Raw genomic sequence first — 20,194 nt, 5'->3', positions numbered from 1 at the left:
CCTGGTCCTTTTAAAAAAGTATCTCTTTTTTTCCCCCATTATTTGGAGGTTTGAAGTGAATTTGGCAGGATTCATTAAACACCTTCCAGTGTCTGTCATTTACCACCTCAACACTCAGTGATGACTGCATCCACTTCAACTCTGCACATTCTTTTCTAAGTAGCTTTAACTACGTTAAATCACTGAAGTTCTTACGTCTCTTCTTGGGAGGTTTACACAACTGCTTAGCTATGAACTATATAACATTTTTATGACACTATCTCTACTGGCATGAGCCATTGCTAGGTGGAAATAAGTGAACTCTGTGACCACCTTGCAGTTCCCACGCTCCAGCGTGCCTCCACATGGGACTACTAGAGTGTTGCTAATAATCATAAAATTAAAAGGGCAGGACTTGTGTGGACCTAAAGGGGTAGCCTTGGACACTAAGGCCTCATAGAAAAGGTAGAGCTCGGCCTGCCACGGTGTCTCAAGCCTGTAATCCCAGCACTTTGGGAGGTCGAGGCAGGTGGATCACAAGGTCAGGAGATCGAGACCATCCTGGCCAACATGGTGAAACTCTGTCTCTACTAAAAATACAAAACCTAGCGAGACATGGTGGCATGCACCTGTAGTCCCAGCTACTCAGGAGGCTGAGGCAGGAGAATCACTGGAACCCAAGAGGCAGGAATTGCAGTGAGCCAAGATCTTGCCACTGCACTCCAGCCTGGGTAACAGAGAAAGACTGTGAAAAGAAAAGAAAAAGCTCTGGATTCTGGATTCTCAATTCCAGAGCTTAAGGGCCTTGATCATTCATTGGACATAGAACATGTCAATCTGAAGTTTTCAGCAAATGAGCTTAGGGCTCGCTGAGAGCCCCTCGTTGACCCTTCCGGTCCCGCCCCCTTTCGCCTGCCAACCAGAATCTTTCCCACCTTGTCTAAGTCCTCTCAGGCCAGCCTTGGTGGGAGGTTTCTAGGATTCGCTCCCTGCCCTTCCCATCTTAGGGTGTCGTCTGAGACAGACTCTTATTCCCTCAATAAGGAGAGAGACTCCTCTTATTACCTCAGCAGCCAGCTCCTCGCCTCCCCTCAGCCGTAGCCACCTCAGTGGTCACCGTCTTCACCGTGGTCGCCTCAGCCCGCTCGCCACCCCAGTTGAGGCGCTGCTGGTGTCATGTCTGCCACAGGGGACCGACACCCGACCCAAGGGGACCAGGAGGCCCCGGTAAGCCAGGAGGGAGCACAGGCCGAGGCGGCCGGAGCTGGTAACCAGGAGGGCGGCGACTCCGGCCCCGACAGCAGCGACATGGTGCCTGCGGCCGAGGTGGTCGGAGTCGCAGGGCCCGTGGAAGGCCTCGGGGAGGAGGAGGGTGAGCAGGCGGCAGGCCTGGCCGCAGTCCCCCGGGGCGGGAGCGCCGAGGAGGACTCGGACATCGGGCCCGCGACGGAGGAAGAGGAGGAGGAAGAGGGGAACGAGGCGGCCAACTTCGACTTGGCGGTGGTCGCCCGTCGCTACCCGGCGGCGGGCATTCACTTCGTGCTCCTGGACATGGTCCACTCCCTTCTCCACCGCCTCTATCACAACGACCACATCCTCATAGAGAACCGTCACCTCAGCCGCCTGATGGTGGGGCCCCACGCTGCTGCGCCCAACCTCTGGGGCAACCTCCCCCTGCTGCTGCTGCCCCAGAGGCTGGGTGCAGGGGCCGCAGCCCGGGCGGGCGAGGGCCTGGGCCTGATCCAGGAGGCCGCATCGGTCCCAGAGCCTGCAGTGCCAGCTGACCTGGCCGAGATGGCCAGGGAGCCCGAGGAGGAGGCCGCAGAGGAGCCCGCGGAGGAGGCCGCAGAGGAGAAGCTCTCAGAGGAGGCCACAGAGGAACCAGACGCAGAGGAACCGGCCACAGAAGAACCGACCGCACAGGAGGCCACGGCCCCAGAGGGTAAGGAACGGGCTAGCGGCAGCAGCTGGGAGGCGGGGACCCGTGTGTCCCAGGGTTCTAGGCAGGGCCGCGGTGCGGGCACAGCTGGTGAAGCGGGTGGTGAAGGGGGGTCGGGGCCTCGGGTGGTGAAGCAGGAGTCGGGGCCCTCCTGAAACTTAAGGCAGAATGTGTCCCAATGAGTCGAAGCCCAATTCTCTAACGACATCTGTGGTTTTGAGAAAACTTGTCGCCCCCTACCAACCTATATTTGATAGGAGATCTGAGATCATCGGTGCCATCTGTGAGCCCGCAGATGAATGGCCGGGTAGATAGGGGTTCAGGAGGGAGCTCCGCAGGAAACAGAAGGGATGCGCCAAGGAAAAGAACAGGCAAATGGCAGGCATCCCTTTTAGTTCATGGCTTTTCAAAGTGTAAAGATTCGTAGAAAGTTGATGCCCCAAATGATGAAGTGATACAGGAGCACTTGGTAAAATTGAAGCATTCAGGGGGGTGAGGAACCAATGAGCTTCACCATAGAATTTGTCTTTTGAGGTAAACAAATATTTTCCCAACAAAGTTCTGACCAAAACACCGTAGAATGAGATCAGACCCGATGATTCAGATCTCTTCTTCTCCAAAGAACTAGAAATAATCAGCAGCTTTGGGTGGGAGATTTACTGGAAAAAAGGGACATACAGTGTCCCTGTGGAAATGATCAAGCAGCAGCAACGTGAGGGCCATGGAACTGTTGTGAAAACCAGTAGGAAGGTGCCCAGCTATTCCTTTCTTACTTAACTCTATCCTGCTTCTCCTGAGGGTGGAGTAGCTGAATGCCACTGCTAGTTATAAATTGGGCTACATTTTCTGTGAATGTCTGGTCCCCATGTGTGTATTATTGTTCCCTAAAGAAGTCACTAAATCTCAGCCCGAAAAGTGGGATGAAGAGGCCCAAGATGCTGCAGGCGAGGAAGAGAAAGAACAAGAAAAAGAGAAGGATGCGGAAAACAAGGCAGAGAACTCCAAAGGGACCTAGACGCAGCAGAGGAGAAGCCAAGAAAATCCAGGTATCTGTGTATAGCTTTGAGAATCACTCAACTATTCCTGGCATTTACCTGTTGCTGACAGTTTTATTGAACAACAACAAAAATTCTCAGTAAGTTAAGTAAGAAAAAGTTTAAAATTAGTTTAAAAATTCAATTTAACTTACTTAAAATGTTACGAGAATATTCATGTACCTAGTAATATGAACTGCGGTGTGTTCTGAAATATACTTCTTGGCTACTCATTTGCTCGTGTTGAGGTCTTTTGTCCTCTAGCTGCAAGACTACTAACAAGTGGCAAATGTATCAGACCTACTACCAGGACCAATATTTGTGTAGAAAACAGTTGCCAGACACAGCCGCTAACTTGGCTGGGCCACGCATTAGTTGGGCCTTCATTACTTGACCACAGAAATGCAGGCTCCCATAGTAACTAGGAGACAACTCAACGCCTTTTGCAAAGTGACTACTTAAAAATAGCAAAAAGCTAAGAATTTTACGTAGGACCACAATGAATGACTAATACCTAAATATTTATTTAGCTATATATTTTGGTATTTTATGTCACAGTCAGATGAAAAGAATGTGTGTTTATCACTGAATTGGTAATGAAGTCTTAAGGTATATCTGTCTTTGAGTGTATTTAAATGGTTAACATTTTTCTTTCTTATTTATTTATTTATTTTGCATTTTCACAGCCGTATATTTTGTAACGGCTTCTTTCCCACATGGTAGATACGGAAACCAAGGGTCTGGGAGGGTAAGGGAGTATTATCTGTGGAACCAGCACAGGCTTTTGAAGCTTGAGAGATTTATTTAAATCCCAGAATGGCCCCTCCTGTAAAAACAAAAGCAACAAGCTTTTCTAGTGCTAGGCAGACAAGGTTGGTGTGATCATTTGACTGAAACCTTCAGTTCCACAAGCACCCTGATATCCAAGCTCGTGAGTTACTCAAGGAAAAGATGGGCTTCTCTACTTGTTTAAGATATAGCACACAAATGTTGCAGATATCCACAGAGCTGGCCATTTTCTTCTATTTAGAAAGTCACTGGTGCTGGTTAATGTTGTACTATTGTTTATCATCTCTCATTTCATCCCACAGTTGGGAGGAAAAGAAAGAAGACTCTGTTGTTCATTGTTTTTATCTTTTTCTCCAGATGCCTGTGGGAATTGTAACACATATCATTACAAAGTTCGTTACATCAAAAGTGATACCCAGTGACATCTAACTTTCATGGATGTATGTGACAGTGTTCAAGTTAAAAATAAAAGTTTGTTTTAAATGAATAAACTGAAACGTGGGAAGATTTTTCAATAAGTAATCTTAACTCAAATCTCTCCTTTACGTCTTTGTTTTGGCCCACCATACCTTCATTGAAAGAGATTACTTTCCGCCATTTGGTAAGACTGTTTGAAATTCTTTCACTGCAGCCAAAAATCAAGTAAAATGACAAGTTTAAAACAATTTTTGAAAAGAGAGAGATGGGGCTCATCTTTAGAGCTGTGTGTTGTGACTACTGAGCACTTGTAATATGGCTAGTCTGATTTAATATGTGCTGTAAGTGTGAAAATAATATTGCATATATTACTAATTTTTTTTTTTTTGAGACTGAGTCTCGCTCTGTCACCCAGGCTGGAGTGCAGTGGTGCCATCTTGGCTCACTGCAACCTCCACCTCCCAGGTTCCAGCAAATTTCCTGCCTCACCCTTCCGAGTAGCTGGGACTACAGGCGCGCACCACCATGTCCAGCTAAGTTTTTGTATTTTTAGTAGAGACAGGGTTTTACCATATTGGTCATCCTGGTCTCGAACTACTGACCTCAGGTGATCTGCCTGCCTCGGCCTCCCAAAGTGCGGCCTCCCAAAGTGCTGGATTACAGGCGTGAGCCACCACCCCCAGGCACTTTTGGTGTTTTTGATGCTTAGCTCTTATGAGATGACCTGGTCCTTTTAAAAAAGTATCTCTTTTTTTTCCCCATTATTTGGAGGTTTGAAGTGAATTTGGCAGGATTCATTAAACACCTTCCAGTGTCTGTCATTTACCACCTCAACACTCAGTGATGACTGCATCCACTTCAACTCTGCACATTCTTTTCTAAGTAGCTTTAACTACGTTAAATCACTGAAGTTCTTACGTCTCTTCTTGGGAGGTTTACACAACTGCTTAGCTATGAACTATATAACATTTTTATGACACTATCTCTACTGGCATGAGCCATTGCTAGGTGGAAATAAGTGAACTCTGTGACCACCTTGCAGTTCCCACGCTCCAGCGTGCCTCCACATGGGACTACTAGAGTGTTGCTAATAATCATAAAATTAAAAGGGCAGGACTTGTGTGGACCTAAAGGGGTAGCCTTGGACACTAAGGCCTCATAGAAAAGGTAGAGCTCGGCCTGCCACGGTGTCTCAAGCCTGTAATCCCAGCACTTTGGGAGGTCGAGGCAGGTGGATCACAAGGTCAGGAGATCGAGACCATCCTGGCCAACATGGTGAAACTCTGTCTCTACTAAAAATACAAAACCTAGCGAGACATGGTGGCATGCACCTGTAGTCCCAGCTACTCAGGAGGCTGAGGCAGGAGAATCACTGGAACCCAAGAGGCAGGAATTGCAGTGAGCCAAGATCTTGCCACTGCACTCCAGCCTGGGCAACAGAGAAAGACTGTGAAAAGAAAAGAAAAAGCTCTGGATTCTGGATTCTCAATTCCAGAGCTTAAGGGCCTTGATCATTCATTGGACATAGAACATGTCAATCTGAAGTTTTCAGCAAATGAGCTTAGGGCTCGCTGAGAGCCCCTCGTTGACCCTTCCGGTCCCGCCCCCTTTCGCCTGCCAACCAGAATCTTTCCCACCTTGTCTAAGTCCTCTCAGGCCAGCCTTGGTGGGAGGTTTCTAGGATTCGCTCCCTGCCCTTCCCATCTTAGGGTGTCGTCTGAGACAGACTCTTATTCCCTCAATAAGGAGAGAGACTCCTCTTATTACCTCAGCAGCCAGCTCCTCGCCTCCCCTCAGCCGTAGCCACCTCAGTGGTCACCGTCTTCACCGTGGTCGCCTCAGCCCGCTCGCCACCCCAGTTGAGGCGCTGCTGGTGTCATGTCTGCCACAGGGGACCGACACCCGACCCAAGGGGACCAGGAGGCCCCGGTAAGCCAGGAGGGAGCACAGGCCGAGGCGGCCGGAGCTGGTAACCAGGAGGGCGGCGACTCCGGCCCCGACAGCAGCGACATGGTGCCTGCGGCCGAGGTGGTCGGAGTCGCAGGGCCCGTGGAAGGCCTCGGGGAGGAGGAGGGTGAGCAGGCGGCAGGCCTGGCCGCAGTCCCCCGGGGCGGGAGCGCCGAGGAGGACTCGGACATCGGGCCCGCGACGGAGGAAGAGGAGGAGGAAGAGGGGAACGAGGCGGCCAACTTCGACTTGGCGGTGGTCGCCCGTCGCTACCCGGCGGCGGGCATTCACTTCGTGCTCCTGGACATGGTCCACTCCCTTCTCCACCGCCTCTATCACAACGACCACATCCTCATAGAGAACCGTCACCTCAGCCGCCTGATGGTGGGGCCCCACGCTGCTGCGCCCAACCTCTGGGGCAACCTCCCCCTGCTGCTGCTGCCCCAGAGGCTGGGTGCAGGGGCCGCAGCCCGGGCGGGCGAGGGCCTGGGCCTGATCCAGGAGGCCGCATCGGTCCCAGAGCCTGCAGTGCCAGCTGACCTGGCCGAGATGGCCAGGGAGCCCGAGGAGGAGGCCGCAGAGGAGCCCGCGGAGGAGGCCGCAGAGGAGAAGCTCTCAGAGGAGGCCACAGAGGAACCAGACGCAGAGGAACCGGCCACAGAAGAACCGACCGCACAGGAGGCCACGGCCCCAGAGGGTAAGGAACGGGCTAGCGGCAGCAGCTGGGAGGCGGGGACCCGTGTGTCCCAGGGTTCTAGGCAGGGCCGCGGTGCGGGCACAGCTGGTGAAGCGGGTGGTGAAGGGGGGTCGGGGCCTCGGGTGGTGAAGCAGGAGTCGGGGCCCTCCTGAAACTTAAGGCAGAATGTGTCCCAATGAGTCGAAGCCCAATTCTCTAACGACATCTGTGGTTTTGAGAAAACTTGTCGCCCCCTACCAACCTATATTTGATAGGAGATCTGAGATCATCGGTGCCATCTGTGAGCCCGCAGATGAATGGCCGGGTAGATAGGGGTTCAGGAGGGAGCTCCGCAGGAAACAGAAGGGATGCGCCAAGGAAAAGAACAGGCAAATGGCAGGCATCCCTTTTAGTTCATGGCTTTTCAAAGTGTAAAGATTCGTAGAAAGTTGATGCCCCAAATGATGAAGTGATACAGGAGCACTTGGTAAAATTGAAGCATTCAGGGGGGTGAGGAACCAATGAGCTTCACCATAGAATTTGTCTTTTGAGGTAAACAAATATTTTCCCAACAAAGTTCTGACCAAAACACCGTAGAATGAGATCAGACCCGATGATTCAGATCTCTTCTTCTCCAAAGAACTAGAAATAATCAGCAGCTTTGGGTGGGAGATTTACTGGAAAAAAGGGACATACAGTGTCCCTGTGGAAATGATCAAGCAGCAGCAACGTGAGGGCCATGGAACTGTTGTGAAAACCAGTAGGAAGGTGCCCAGCTATTCCTTTCTTACTTAACTCTATCCTGCTTCTCCTGAGGGTGGAGTAGCTGAATGCCACTGCTAGTTATAAATTGGGCTACATTTTCTGTGAATGTCTGGTCCCCATGTGTGTATTATTGTTCCCTAAAGAAGTCACTAAATCTCAGCCCGAAAAGTGGGATGAAGAGGCCCAAGATGCTGCAGGCGAGGAAGAGAAAGAACAAGAAAAAGAGAAGGATGCGGAAAACAAGGCAGAGAACTCCAAAGGGACCTAGACGCAGCAGAGGAGAAGCCAAGAAAATCCAGGTATCTGTGTATAGCTTTGAGAATCACTCAACTATTCCTGGCATTTACCTGTTGCTGACAGTTTTATTGAACAACAACAAAAATTCTCAGTAAGTTAAGTAAGAAAAAGTTTAAAATTAGTTTAAAAATTCAATTTAACTTACTTAAAATGTTACGAGAATATTCATGTACCTAGTAATATGAACTGCGGTGTGTTCTGAAATATACTTCTTGGCTACTCATTTGCTCGTGTTGAGGTCTTTTGTCCTCTAGCTGCAAGACTACTAACAAGTGGCAAATGTATCAGACCTACTACCAGGACCAATATTTGTGTAGAAAACAGTTGCCAGACACAGCCGCTAACTTGGCTGGGCCACGCATTAGTTGGGCCTTCATTACTTGACCACAGAAATGCAGGCTCCCATAGTAACTAGGAGACAACTCAACGCCTTTTGCAAAGTGACTACTTAAAAATAGCAAAAAGCTAAGAATTTTACGTAGGACCACAATGAATGACTAATACCTAAATATTTATTTAGCTATATATTTTGGTATTTTATGTCACAGTCAGATGAAAAGAATGTGTGTTTATCACTGAATTGGTAATGAAGTCTTAAGGTATATCTGTCTTTGAGTGTATTTAAATGGTTAACATTTTTCTTTCTTATTTATTTATTTATTTTGCATTTTCACAGCCGTATATTTTGTAACGGCTTCTTTCCCACATGGTAGATACGGAAACCAAGGGTCTGGGAGGGTAAGGGAGTATTATCTGTGGAACCAGCACAGGCTTTTGAAGCTTGAGAGATTTATTTAAATCCCAGAATGGCCCCTCCTGTAAAAACAAAAGCAACAAGCTTTTCTAGTGCTAGGCAGACAAGGTTGGTGTGATCATTTGACTGAAACCTTCAGTTCCACAAGCACCCTGATATCCAAGCTCGTGAGTTACTCAAGGAAAAGATGGGCTTCTCTACTTGTTTAAGATATAGCACACAAATGTTGCAGATATCCACAGAGCTGGCCATTTTCTTCTATTTAGAAAGTCACTGGTGCTGGTTAATGTTGTACTATTGTTTATCATCTCTCATTTCATCCCACAGTTGGGAGGAAAAGAAAGAAGACTCTGTTGTTCATTGTTTTTATCTTTTTCTCCAGATGCCTGTGGGAATTGTAACACATATCATTACAAAGTTCGTTACATCAAAAGTGATACCCAGTGACATCTAACTTTCATGGATGTATGTGACAGTGTTCAAGTTAAAAATAAAAGTTTGTTTTAAATGAATAAACTGAAACGTGGGAAGATTTTTCAATAAGTAATCTTAACTCAAATCTCTCCTTTACGTCTTTGTTTTGGCCCACCATACCTTCATTGAAAGAGATTACTTTCCGCCATTTGGTAAGACTGTTTGAAATTCTTTCACTGCAGCCAAAAATCAAGTAAAATGACAAGTTTAAAACAATTTTTGAAAAGAGAGAGATGGGGCTCATCTTTAGAGCTGTGTGTTGTGACTACTGAGCACTTGTAATATGGCTAGTCTGATTTAATATGTGCTGTAAGTGTGAAAATAATATTGCATATATTACTAATTTTTTTTTTTTTGAGACTGAGTCTCACTCTGTCACCCAGGCTGGAGTGCAGTGGTGCCATCTTGGCTCACTGCAACCTCCACCTCCCAGGTTCCAGCAAATTTCCTGCCTCACCCTTCCGAGTAGCTGGGACTACAGGCGCGCACCACCATGTCCAGCTAAGTTTTTGTATTTTTAGTAGAGACAGGGTTTTACCATATTGGTCATCCTGGTCTCGAACTACTGACCTCAGGTGATCTGCCTGCCTCGGCCTCCCAAAGTGCGGCCTCCCAAAGTGCTGGATTACAGGCGTGAGCCACCACCCCCAGGCACTTTTGGTGTTTTTGATGCTTAGCTCTTATGAGATGACCTGGTCCTTTTAAAAAAGTATCTCTTTTTTTTCCCCATTATTTGGAGGTTTGAAGTGAATTTGGCAGGATTCATTAAACACCTTCCAGTGTCTGTCATTTACCACCTCAACACTCAGTGATGACTGCATCCACTTCAACTCTGCACATTCTTTTCTAAGTAGCTTTAACTACGTTAAATCACTGAAGTTCTTACGTCTCTTCTTGGGAGGTTTACACAACTGCTTAGCTATGAACTATATAACATTTTTATGACACTATCTCTACTGGCATGAGCCATTGCTAGGTGGAAATAAGTGAACTCTGTGACCACCTTGCAGTTCCCACGCTCCAGCGTGCCTCCACATGGGACTACTAGAGTGTTGCTAATAATCATAAAATTAAAAGGGCAGGACTTGTGTGGACCTAAAGGGGTAGCCTTGGACACTAAGGCCTCATAGAAAAGGTAGAGCTCGGCCTGCCACGGTGTCTCAAGCCTGTAATCCCAGCACTTTGGGAGGTCGAGGCAGGTGGATCACAAGGTCAGGAGATCGAGACCATCCTGGCCAACATGGTGAAACTCTGTCTCTACTAAAAATACAAAACCTAGCGAGACATGGTGGCATGCACCTGTAGTCCCAGCTACTCAGGAGGCTGAGGCAGGAGAATCACTGGAACCCAAGAGGCAGGAATTGCAGTGAGCCAAGATCTTGCCACTGCACTCCAGCCTGGGTAACAGAGAAAGACTGTGAAAAGAAAAGAAAAAGCTCTGGATTCTGGATTCTCAATTCCAGAGCTTAAGGGCCTTGATCATTCATTGGACATAGAACATGTCAATCTGAAGTTTTCAGCAAATGAGCTTAGGGCTCGCTGAGAGCCCCTCGTTGACCCTTCCGGTCCCGCCCCCTTTCGCCTGCCAACCAGAATCTTTCCCACCTTGTCTAAGTCCTCTCAGGCCAGCCTTGGTGGGAGGTTTCTAGGATTCGCTCCCTGCCCTTCCCATCTTAGGGTGTCGTCTGAGACAGACTCTTATTCCCTCAATAAGGAGAGAGACTCCTCTTATTACCTCAGCAGCCAGCTCCTCGCCTCCCCTCAGCCGTAGCCACCTCAGTGGTCACCGTCTTCACCGTGGTCGCCTCAGCCCGCTCGCCACCCCAGTTGAGGCGCTGCTGGTGTCATGTCTGCCACAGGGGACCGACACCCGACCCAAGGGGACCAGGAGGCCCCGGTAAGCCAGGAGGGAGCACAGGCCGAGGCGGCCGGAGCTGGTAACCAGGAGGGCGGCGACTCCGGCCCCGACAGCAGCGACATGGTGCCTGCGGCCGAGGTGGTCGGAGTCGCAGGGCCCGTGGAAGGCCTCGGGGAGGAGGAGGGTGAGCAGGCGGCAGGCCTGGCCGCAGTCCCCCGGGGCGGGAGCGCCGAGGAGGACTCGGACATCGGGCCCGCGACGGAGGAAGAGGAGGAGGAAGAGGGGAACGAGGCGGCCAACTTCGACTTGGCGGTGGTCGCCCGTCGCTACCCGGCGGCGGGCATTCACTTCGTGCTCCTGGACATGGTCCACTCCCTTCTCCACCGCCTCTATCACAACGACCACATCCTCATAGAGAACCGTCACCTCAGCCGCCTGATGGTGGGGCCCCACGCTGCTGCGCCCAACCTCTGGGGCAACCTCCCCCTGCTGCTGCTGCCCCAGAGGCTGGGTGCAGGGGCCGCAGCCCGGGCGGGCGAGGGCCTGGGCCTGATCCAGGAGGCCGCATCGGTCCCAGAGCCTGCAGTGCCAGCTGACCTGGCCGAGATGGCCAGGGAGCCCGAGGAGGAGGCCGCAGAGGAGCCCGCGGAGGAGGCCGCAGAGGAGAAGCTCTCAGAGGAGGCCACAGAGGAACCAGACGCAGAGGAACCGGCCACAGAAGAACCGACCGCACAGGAGGCCACGGCCCCAGAGGGTAAGGAACGGGCTAGCGGCAGCAGCTGGGAGGCGGGGACCCGTGTGTCCCAGGGTTCTAGGCAGGGCCGCGGTGCGGGCACAGCTGGTGAAGCGGGTGGTGAAGGGGGGTCGGGGCCTCGGGTGGTGAAGCAGGAGTCGGGGCCCTCCTGAAACTTAAGGCAGAATGTGTCCCAATGAGTCGAAGCCCAATTCTCTAACGACATCTGTGGTTTTGAGAAAACTTGTCGCCCCCTACCAACCTATATTTGATAGGAGATCTGAGATCATCGGTGCCATCTGTGAGCCCGCAGATGAATGGCCGGGTAGATAGGGGTTCAGGAGGGAGCTCCGCAGGAAACAGAAGGGATGCGCCAAGGAAAAGAACAGGCAAATGGCAGGCATCCCTTTTAGTTCATGGCTTTTCAAAGTGTAAAGATTCGTAGAAAGTTGATGCCCCAAATGATGAAGTGATACAGGAGCACTTGGTAAAATTGAAGCATTCAGGGGGGTGAGGAACCAATGAGCTTCACCATAGAATTTGTCTTTTGAGGTAAACAAATATTTTCCCAACAAAGTTCTGACCAAAACACCGTAGAATGAGATCAGACCCGATGATTCAGATCTCTTCTTCTCCAAAGAACTAGAAATAATCAGCAGCTTTGGGTGGGAGATTTACTGGAAAAAAGGGACATACAGTGTCCCTGTGGAAATGATCAAGCAGCAGCAACGTGAGGGCCATGGAACTGTTGTGAAAACCAGTAGGAAGGTGCCCAGCTATTCCTTTCTTACTTAACTCTATCCTGCTTCTCCTGAGGGTGGAGTAGCTGAATGCCACTGCTAGTTATAAATTGGGCTACATTTTCGGTGAATGTCTGGTCCCCATGTGTGTATTATTGTTCCCTAAAGAAGTCACTAAATCTCAGCCCGAAAAGTGGGATGAAGAGGCCCAAGATGCTGCAGGCGAGGAAGAGAAAGAACAAGAAAAAGAGAAGGATGCGGAAAACAAGGCAGAGAACTCCAAAGGGACCTAGACGCAGCAGAGGAGAAGCCAAGAAAATCCAGGTATCTGTGTATAGCTTTGAGAATCACTCAACTATTCCTGGCATTTACCTGTTGCTGACAGTTTTATTGAACAACAACAAAAATTCTCAGTAAGTTAAGTAAGAAAAAGTTTAAAATTAGTTTAAAAATTCAATTTAACTTACTTAAAATGTTACGAGAATATTCATGTACCTAGTAATATGAACTGCGGTGTGTTCTGAAATATACTTCTTGGCTACTCATTTGCTCGTGTTGAGGTCTTTTGTCCTCTAGCTGCAAGACTACTAACAAGTGGCAAATGTATCAGACCTACTACCAGGACCAATATTTGTGTAGAAAACAGTTGCCAGACACAGCCGCTAACTTGGCTGGGCCACGCATTAGTTGGGCCTTCATTACTTGACCACAGAAATGCAGGCTCCCATAGTAACTAGGAGACAACTCAACGCCTTTTGCAAAGTGACTACTTAAAAATAGCAAAAAGCTAAGAATTTTACGTAGGACCACAATGAATGACTAATACCTAAATATTTATTTAGCTATATATTTTGGTATTTTATGTCACAGTCAGATGAAAAGAATGTGTGTTTATCACTGAATTGGTAATGAAGTCTTAAGGTATATCTGTCTTTGAGTGTATTTAAATGGTTAACATTTTTCTTTCTTATTTATTTATTTATTTTGCATTTTCACAGCCGTATATTTTGTAACGGCTTCTTTCCCACATGGTAGATACGGAAACCAAGGGTCTGGGAGGGTAAGGGAGTATTATCTGTGGAACCAGCACAGGCTTTTGAAGCTTGAGAGATTTATTTAAATCCCAGAATGGCCCCTCCTGTAAAAACAAAAGCAACAAGCTTTTCTAGTGCTAGGCAGACAAGGTTGGTGTGATCATTTGACTGAAACCTTCAGTTCCACAAGCACCCTGATATCCAAGCTCGTGAGTTACTCAAGGAAAAGATGGGCTTCTCTACTTGTTTAAGATATAGCACACAAATGTTGCAGATATCCACAGAGCTGGCCATTTTCTTCTATTTAGAAAGTCACTGGTGCTGGTTAATGTTGTACTATTGTTTATCATCTCTCATTTCATCCCACAGTTGGGAGGAAAAGAAAGAAGACTCTGTTGTTCATTGTTTTTATCTTTTTCTCCAGATGCCTGTGGGAATTGTAACACATATCATTACAAAGTTCGTTACATCAAAAGTGATACCCAGTGACATCTAACTTTCATGGATGTATGTGACAGTGTTCAAGTTAAAAATAAAAGTTTGTTTTAAATGAATAAACTGAAACGTGGGAAGATTTTTCAATAAGTAATCTTAACTCAAATCTCTCCTTTACGTCTTTGTTTTGGCCCACCATACCTTCATTGAAAGAGATTACTTTCCGCCATTTGGTAAGACTGTTTGAAATTCTTTCACTGCAGCCAAAAATCAAGTAAAATGACAAGTTTAAAACAATTTTTGAAAAGAGAGAGATGGGGCTCATCTTTAGAGCTGTGTGTTGTGACTACTGAGCACTTGTAATATGGCTAGTCTGATTTAATATGTGCTGTAAGTGTGAAAATAATATTGCATATATTACTAATTTTTTTTTTTTGAGACTGAGTCTCGCTCTGTCACCCAGGCTGGAGTGCAGTGGTGCCATCTTGGCTCACTGCAACCTCCACCTCCCAGGTTCCAGCAAATTTCCTGCCTCACCCTTCCGAGTAGCTGGGACTACAGGCGCGCACCACCATGTCCAGCTAAGTTTTTGTATTTTTAGTAGAGACAGGGTTTTACCATATTGGTCATCCTGGTCTCGAACTACTGACCTCAGGTGATCTGCCTGCCTCGGCCTCCCAAAGTGCGGCCTCCCAAAGTGCTGGATTACAGGCGTGAGCCACCACCCCCAGGCACTTTTGGTGTTTTTGATGCTTAGCTCTTATGAGATGACCTGGTCCTTTTAAAAAAGTATCTCTTTTTTTTCCCCATTATTTGGAGGTTTGAAGTGAATTTGGCAGGATTCATTAAACACCTTCCAGTGTCTGTCATTTACCACCTCAACACTCAGTGATGACTGCATCCACTTCAACTCTGCACATTCTTTTCTAAGTAGCTTTAACTACGTTAAATCACTGAAGTTCTTACGTCTCTTCTTGGGAGGTTTACACAACTGCTTAGCTATGAACTATATAACATTTTTATGACACTATCTCTACTGGCATGAGCCATTGCTAGGTGGAAATAAGTGAACTCTGTGACCACCTTGCAGTTCCCACGCTCCAGCGTGCCTCCACATGGGACTACTATAGTGTTGCTAATAATCATAAAATTAAAAGGGCAGGACTTGTGTGGACCTAAAGGGGTAGCCTTGGACACTAAGGCCTCATAGAAAAGGTAGAGCTCGGCCTGCCACGGTGTCTCAAGCCTGTAATCCCAGCACTTTGGGAGGTCGAGGCAGGTGGATCACAAGGTCAGGAGATCAAGACCATCCTGGCCAACATGGTGAAACTCTGTCTCTACTAAAAATACAAAACCTAGCGAGACATGGTGGCATGCACCTGTAGTCCCAGCTACTCAGGAGGCTGAGGCAGGAGAATCACTGGAACCCAAGAGGCAGGAATTGCAGTGAGCCAAGATCTTGCCACTGCACTCCAGCCTGGGCAACAGAGAAAGACTGTGAAAAGAAAAGAAAAAGCTCTGGATTCTGGATTCTCAATTCCAGAGCTTAAGGGCCTTGATCATTCATTGGACATAGAACATGTCAATCTGAAGTTTTCAGCAAATGAGCTTAGGGCTCGCTGAGAGCCCCTCGTTGACCCTTCCGGTCCCGCCCCCTTTCGCCTGCCAACCAGAATCTTTCCCACCTTGTCTAAGTCCTCTCAGGCCAGCCTTGGTGGGAGGTTTCTAGGATTCGCTCCCTGCCCTTCCCATCTTAGGGTGTCGTCTGAGACAGACTCTTATTCCCTCAATAAGGAGAGAGACTCCTCTTATTACCTCAGCAGCCAGCTCCTCGCCTCCCCTCAGCCGTAGCCACCTCAGTGGTCACCGTCTTCACCGTGGTCGCCTCAGCCCGCTCGCCACCCCAGTTGAGGCGCTGCTGGTGTCATGTCTGCCACAGGGGACCGACACCCGACCCAAGGGGACCAGGAGGCCCCGGTAAGCCAGGAGGGAGCACAGGCCGAGGCGGCCGGAGCTGGTAACCAGGAGGGCGGCGACTCCGGCCCCGACAGCAGCGACATGGTGCCTGCGGCCGAGGTGGTCGGAGTCGCAGGGCCCGTGGAAGGCCTCGGGGAGGAGGAGGGTGAGCAGGCGGCAGGCCTGGCCGCAGTCCCCCGGGGCGGGAGCGCCGAGGAGGACTCGGACATCGGGCCCGCGACGGAGGAAGAGGAGGAGGAAGAGGGGAACGAGGCGGCCAACTTCGACTTGGCGGTGGTCGCCCGTCGCTACCCGGCGGCGGGCATTCACTTCGTGCTCCTGGACATGGTCCACTCCCTTCTCCACCGCCTCTATCACAACGACCACATCCTCATAGAGAACCGTCACCTCAGCCGCCTGATGGTGGGGCCCCACGCTGCTGCGCCCAACCTCTGGGGCAACCTCCCCCTGCTGCTGCTGCCCCAGAGGCTGGGTGCAGGGGCCGCAGCCCGGGCGGGCGAGGGCCTGGGCCTGATCCAGGAGGCCGCATCGGTCCCAGAGCCTGCAGTGCCAGCTGACCTGGCCGAGATGGCCAGGGAGCCCGAGGAGGAGGCCGCAGAGGAGCCCGCGGAGGAGGCCGCAGAGGAGAAGCTCTCAGAGGAGGCCACAGAGGAACCAGACGCAGAGGAACCGGCCACAGAAGAACCGACCGCACAGGAGGCCACGGCCCCAGAGGGTAAGGAACGGGCTAGCGGCAGCAGCTGGGAGGCGGGGACCCGTGTGTCCCAGGGTTCTAGGCAGGGCCGCGGTGCGGGCACAGCTGGTGAAGCGGGTGGTGAAGGGGGGTCGGGGCCTCGGGTGGTGAAGCAGGAGTCGGGGCCCTCCTGAAACTTAAGGCAGAATGTGTCCCAATGAGTCGAAGCCCAATTCTCTAACGACATCTGTGGTTTTGAGAAAACTTGTCGCCCTCTACCAACCTATATTTGATAGGAGATCTGAGATCATCGGTGCCATCTGTGAGCCCGCAGATGAATGGCCGGGTAGATAGGGGTTCAGGAGGGAGCTCCGCAGGAAACAGAAGGGATGCGCCAAGGAAAAGAACAGGCAAATGGCAGGCATCCCTTTTAGTTCATGGCTTTTCAAAGTGTAAAGATTCGTAGAAAGTTGTCCCCCAAATGATGAAGTGATACAGGAGCACTTGGTAAAAATGAAGCATTCAGGGGGGTGAGGAACCAATGAGCTTCACCATAGAATTTGTCTTTTGAGGTAAACAAATATTTTCCCAACAAAGTTCTGACCAAAACACCGTAGAATGAGATCAGACCCGATGATTCAGATCTCTTCTTCTCCAAAGAACTAGAAATAATCAGCAGCTTTGGGTGGGAGATTTACTGGAAAAAAGGGACATACAGTGTCCCTGTGGAAATGATCAAGCAGCAGCAACGTGAGGGCCATGGAACTGTTGTGAAAACCAGTAGGAAGGTGCCCAGCTATTCCTTTCTTACTTAACTCTATCCTGCTTCTCCTGAGGGTGGAGTAGCTGAATGCCACTGCTAGTTATAAATTGGGCTACATTTTCTGTGAATGTCTGGTCCCCATGTGTGTATTATTGTTCCCTAAAGAAGTCACTAAATCTCAGCCCGAAAAGTGGGATGAAGAGGCCCAAGATGCTGCAGGCGAGGAAGAGAAAGAACAAGAAAAAGAGAAGGATGCGGAAAACAAGGCAGAGAACTCCAAAGGGACCTAGACGCAGCAGAGGAGAAGCCAAGAAAATCCAGGTATCTGTGTATAGCTTTGAGAATCACTCAACTATTCCTGGCATTTACCTGTTGCTGACAGTTTTATTGAACAACAACAAAAATTCTCAGTAAGTTAAGTAAGAAAAAGTTTAAAATTAGTTTAAAAATTCAATTTAACTTACTTAAAATGTTACGAGAATATTCATGTACCTAGTAATATGAACTGCGGTGTGTTCTGAAATATACTTCTTGGCTACTCATTTGCTCGTGTTGAGGTCTTTTGTCCTCCAGCTGCAAGACTACTAACAAGTGGCAAATGTATCAGACCTACTACCAGGACCAATATTTGTGTAGAAAACAGTTGCCAGACACAGCCGCTAACTTGGCTGGGCCACGCATTAGTTGGGCCTTCATTACTTGACCACAGAAATGCAGGCTCCCATAGTAACTAGGAGACAACTCAACGCCTTTTGCAAAGTGACTACTTAAAAATAGCAAAAAGCTAAGAATTTTACGTAGGACCACAATGAATGACTAATACCTAAATATTTATTTAGCTATATATTTTGGTATTTTATGTCACAGTCAGATGAAAAGAATGTGTGTTTATCACTGAATTGGTAATGAAGTCTTAAGGTATATCTGTCTTTGAGTGTATTTAAATGGTTAACATTTTTCTTTCTTATTTATTTATTTATTTTGCATTTTCACAGCCGTATATTTTGTAACGGCTTCTTTCCCACATGGTAGATACGGAAACCAAGGGTCTGGGAGGGTAAGGGAGTATTATCTGTGGAACCAGCACAGGCTTTTGAAGCTTGAGAGATTTATTTAAATCCCAGAATGGCCCCTCCTGTAAAAACAAAAGCAACAAGCTTTTCTAGTGCTAGGCAGACAAGGTTGGTGTGATCATTTGACTGAAACCTTCAGTTCCACAAGCACCCTGATATCCAAGCTCGTGAGTTACACAAGGAAAAGATGGGCTTCTCTACTTGTTTAAGATATAGCACACAAATGTTGCAGATATCCACAGAGCTGGAAAGTCATTGGTGCTGGTTAATGTTGTACTATTGTTTATTTTCTCTCATTTCATCCCACAGTTGGGAGGAAAAGAAGACTCTGTTGTTCATTGTTTTTATTTTTTTTTCAGATGCCTGTGGGAATTTTAACACATATCATTACAAAGTTCGTTACATCAAAAGTGATACCCAGTGACATCTAACTTTCATGGATGTATGTTACGATGTTTGTTCAAGTTAAAAATAAAAGTTTGTTTTAAATGAATAAACTGAAACGTTGGAAGATTTGTCAATAAATAATCCTAAGTCAAATCTCTCCTTTACGTCTTTGTTTTGGCCCACCATACCTTCACTGAAAGGTGTTACTTTCCACCACTTGGTAAGACTGTTTGAAATTCTTTTACTGTTGCCAAAAATCAAGTAAAATGACAAGTTTAAAACAATTTTTGAAAAGAGAGAGATGGGGCTCATCTTTAGAGCTGTGTGTTGTGGCTACTGAGCACTTGTCATATGGCTAGTCTGATTTAATATGTGCTGTAAGTGTGAAAATAATATTGCATATCTTACTAATTTTTTTTTTTGAGACTGAGTCTCACTCTGTCACCCAGGCTGGAGTGCAGTGGCGTGGTCTCAACTCACTGCAACCTCCGCCTCCCAGCTTCTAGCAATTCTCCTGCCTCAGCCTCCCGAGTATCTGTGATTATAAGCGCCTGCCACCATGCCCAGCTAATTTTTTGTATCTTCAGTAGAGACGGGGTTTCACCGTGTTAGCCAGGATGGGCTCAATCTCCTGACCTCGTGATCCACCCACCTCGGTCTCTCAAAGTGCTGGGATTACAGGTTGAGCCACCACGCCCAGCCTTACTCATGTTTTTTATACTGATTACACATTGAAATAATACTTGAATTAAAATATTAAAGTTTTTGTTGGTTTCTTTGTATTTTTTTAATGAGGCTACTAGAACATTTAAAATTACCCAATGTAGATCACATTATATGTCTATTGGACAATACTGCTCTAGAGCATGGTTTTGAAGAAAACTTCATGGATGGCCCAGGTTGCCTGGAGTCCACATGGTATTGCTGAGCTTGGGCCCAGCCTTTGATCTAAAGCAGTGGTTCTCAAAGTTTGGTTCCCAAACAGCATCATCAGCATTACCTGGGAATTCTCAGACTCCACCCAAGAACTACAGAATCGGAACTCTGGGGGTGGGAGCAGCAATCTGTGTTTTAACACGCCCTCTAAGAGCTTTTGATGAACACTAAAGTTTGAGAACCACTGGTTTCAAGCAACAGAGGAAGAAGTTGAGCTTCACCTCCTGTCAGACCAGCCTTAATTCACTAGCTTGGGTTTGTTTCAGGTAAACTGAAAGGGACAGCAAGGGCTGGGCTGGGGAGGAAAGTAGAACTCACAGGGGCTGAGGCCTAGAGGGGAAAAATGCATAAAGGAAAAAGTCAGGTCCAAAAGGATACAAACATAGTACCATGTATATGACTTCTAGGAAAACATAAAAATGACCACCATAAATTGATTGTGGGTAAGTAGAGACTAAAAGGTGTGCATGTAAGAGATGCACGCAAATGTAGCATACAGAAAAGTGTGCATTCG

At 48.1% G+C, this 20,194-nt stretch overlaps 4 protein-coding genes across 4 annotated transcripts; all 4 read left to right on the top strand.

Moving 5' to 3' along the window:
- The first annotated feature begins 875 nt into the window (after positions 1-875).
- On the top strand, positions 876-4,241 carry LOC115932289 (cancer/testis antigen 47A-like). Its single transcript, XM_055375476.2, has 3 exons — positions 876-1,921; positions 2,809-2,964; positions 4,099-4,241. Exons 1-2 carry the CDS (start codon positions 1,156-1,158, stop codon positions 2,931-2,933), a joined length of 891 nt encoding a protein of 296 aa, XP_055231451.1. The 5' UTR covers positions 876-1,155; the 3' UTR covers positions 2,934-2,964; positions 4,099-4,241.
- Positions 4,242-5,755: 1,514 nt separating this feature from the next.
- Positions 5,756-9,122, top strand: LOC115932294 (cancer/testis antigen 47A-like). Its single transcript, XM_055375475.2, has 3 exons — positions 5,756-6,802; positions 7,690-7,845; positions 8,980-9,122. The coding sequence occupies exons 1-2, from the start codon at positions 6,037-6,039 to the stop codon at positions 7,812-7,814; spliced, it is 891 nt and encodes a 296-aa protein (XP_055231450.1). The 5' UTR covers positions 5,756-6,036; the 3' UTR covers positions 7,815-7,845; positions 8,980-9,122.
- Positions 9,123-10,636: 1,514 nt separating this feature from the next.
- On the top strand, positions 10,637-14,003 carry LOC101125118 (cancer/testis antigen 47A). The gene is made up of 3 exons (XM_004064817.4): positions 10,637-11,683; positions 12,571-12,726; positions 13,861-14,003. Exons 1-2 carry the CDS (start codon positions 10,918-10,920, stop codon positions 12,693-12,695), a joined length of 891 nt encoding a protein of 296 aa, XP_004064865.2. The 5' UTR covers positions 10,637-10,917; the 3' UTR covers positions 12,696-12,726; positions 13,861-14,003.
- A 1,513-nt stretch (positions 14,004-15,516) lies between these two features.
- LOC115932251 (cancer/testis antigen 47A-like) lies at positions 15,517-18,897 on the top strand. Its single transcript, XM_055375474.2, has 3 exons — positions 15,517-16,563; positions 17,450-17,605; positions 18,717-18,897. The coding sequence occupies exons 1-2, from the start codon at positions 15,798-15,800 to the stop codon at positions 17,572-17,574; spliced, it is 891 nt and encodes a 296-aa protein (XP_055231449.1). The 5' UTR covers positions 15,517-15,797; the 3' UTR covers positions 17,575-17,605; positions 18,717-18,897.
- Positions 18,898-20,194: the final 1,297 nt, after the last annotated feature.

This window comes from Gorilla gorilla, chromosome X (genome assembly GCF_029281585.2).
Source record: "Gorilla gorilla gorilla isolate KB3781 chromosome X, NHGRI_mGorGor1-v2.1_pri, whole genome shotgun sequence".
NCBI lineage: Eukaryota > Metazoa > Chordata > Mammalia > Primates > Hominidae > Gorilla > Gorilla gorilla.
The sequence above is the reverse complement of the archived record's forward strand: the minus strand, read 5'-3'. Positions and strand labels throughout refer to the sequence as shown.

Coding starts and splice junctions, on each gene's coding strand:
- LOC115932251 (XM_055375474.2), top strand. CDS start 15,798: ATGTCTGCCACAGGGGACCGACACCCGACCCAAGGGGACCAGGAGGCC. Junction 16,564..17,449: donor GGAGGCCACGGCCCCAGAGG/GTAAGGAACGGG, acceptor TGTTCCCTAAAG/AAGTCACTAAATCTCAGCCC.
- LOC101125118 (XM_004064817.4), top strand. CDS start 10,918: ATGTCTGCCACAGGGGACCGACACCCGACCCAAGGGGACCAGGAGGCC. Junction 11,684..12,570: donor GGAGGCCACGGCCCCAGAGG/GTAAGGAACGGG, acceptor TGTTCCCTAAAG/AAGTCACTAAATCTCAGCCC.
- LOC115932289 (XM_055375476.2), top strand. CDS start 1,156: ATGTCTGCCACAGGGGACCGACACCCGACCCAAGGGGACCAGGAGGCC. Junction 1,922..2,808: donor GGAGGCCACGGCCCCAGAGG/GTAAGGAACGGG, acceptor TGTTCCCTAAAG/AAGTCACTAAATCTCAGCCC.
- LOC115932294 (XM_055375475.2), top strand. CDS start 6,037: ATGTCTGCCACAGGGGACCGACACCCGACCCAAGGGGACCAGGAGGCC. Junction 6,803..7,689: donor GGAGGCCACGGCCCCAGAGG/GTAAGGAACGGG, acceptor TGTTCCCTAAAG/AAGTCACTAAATCTCAGCCC.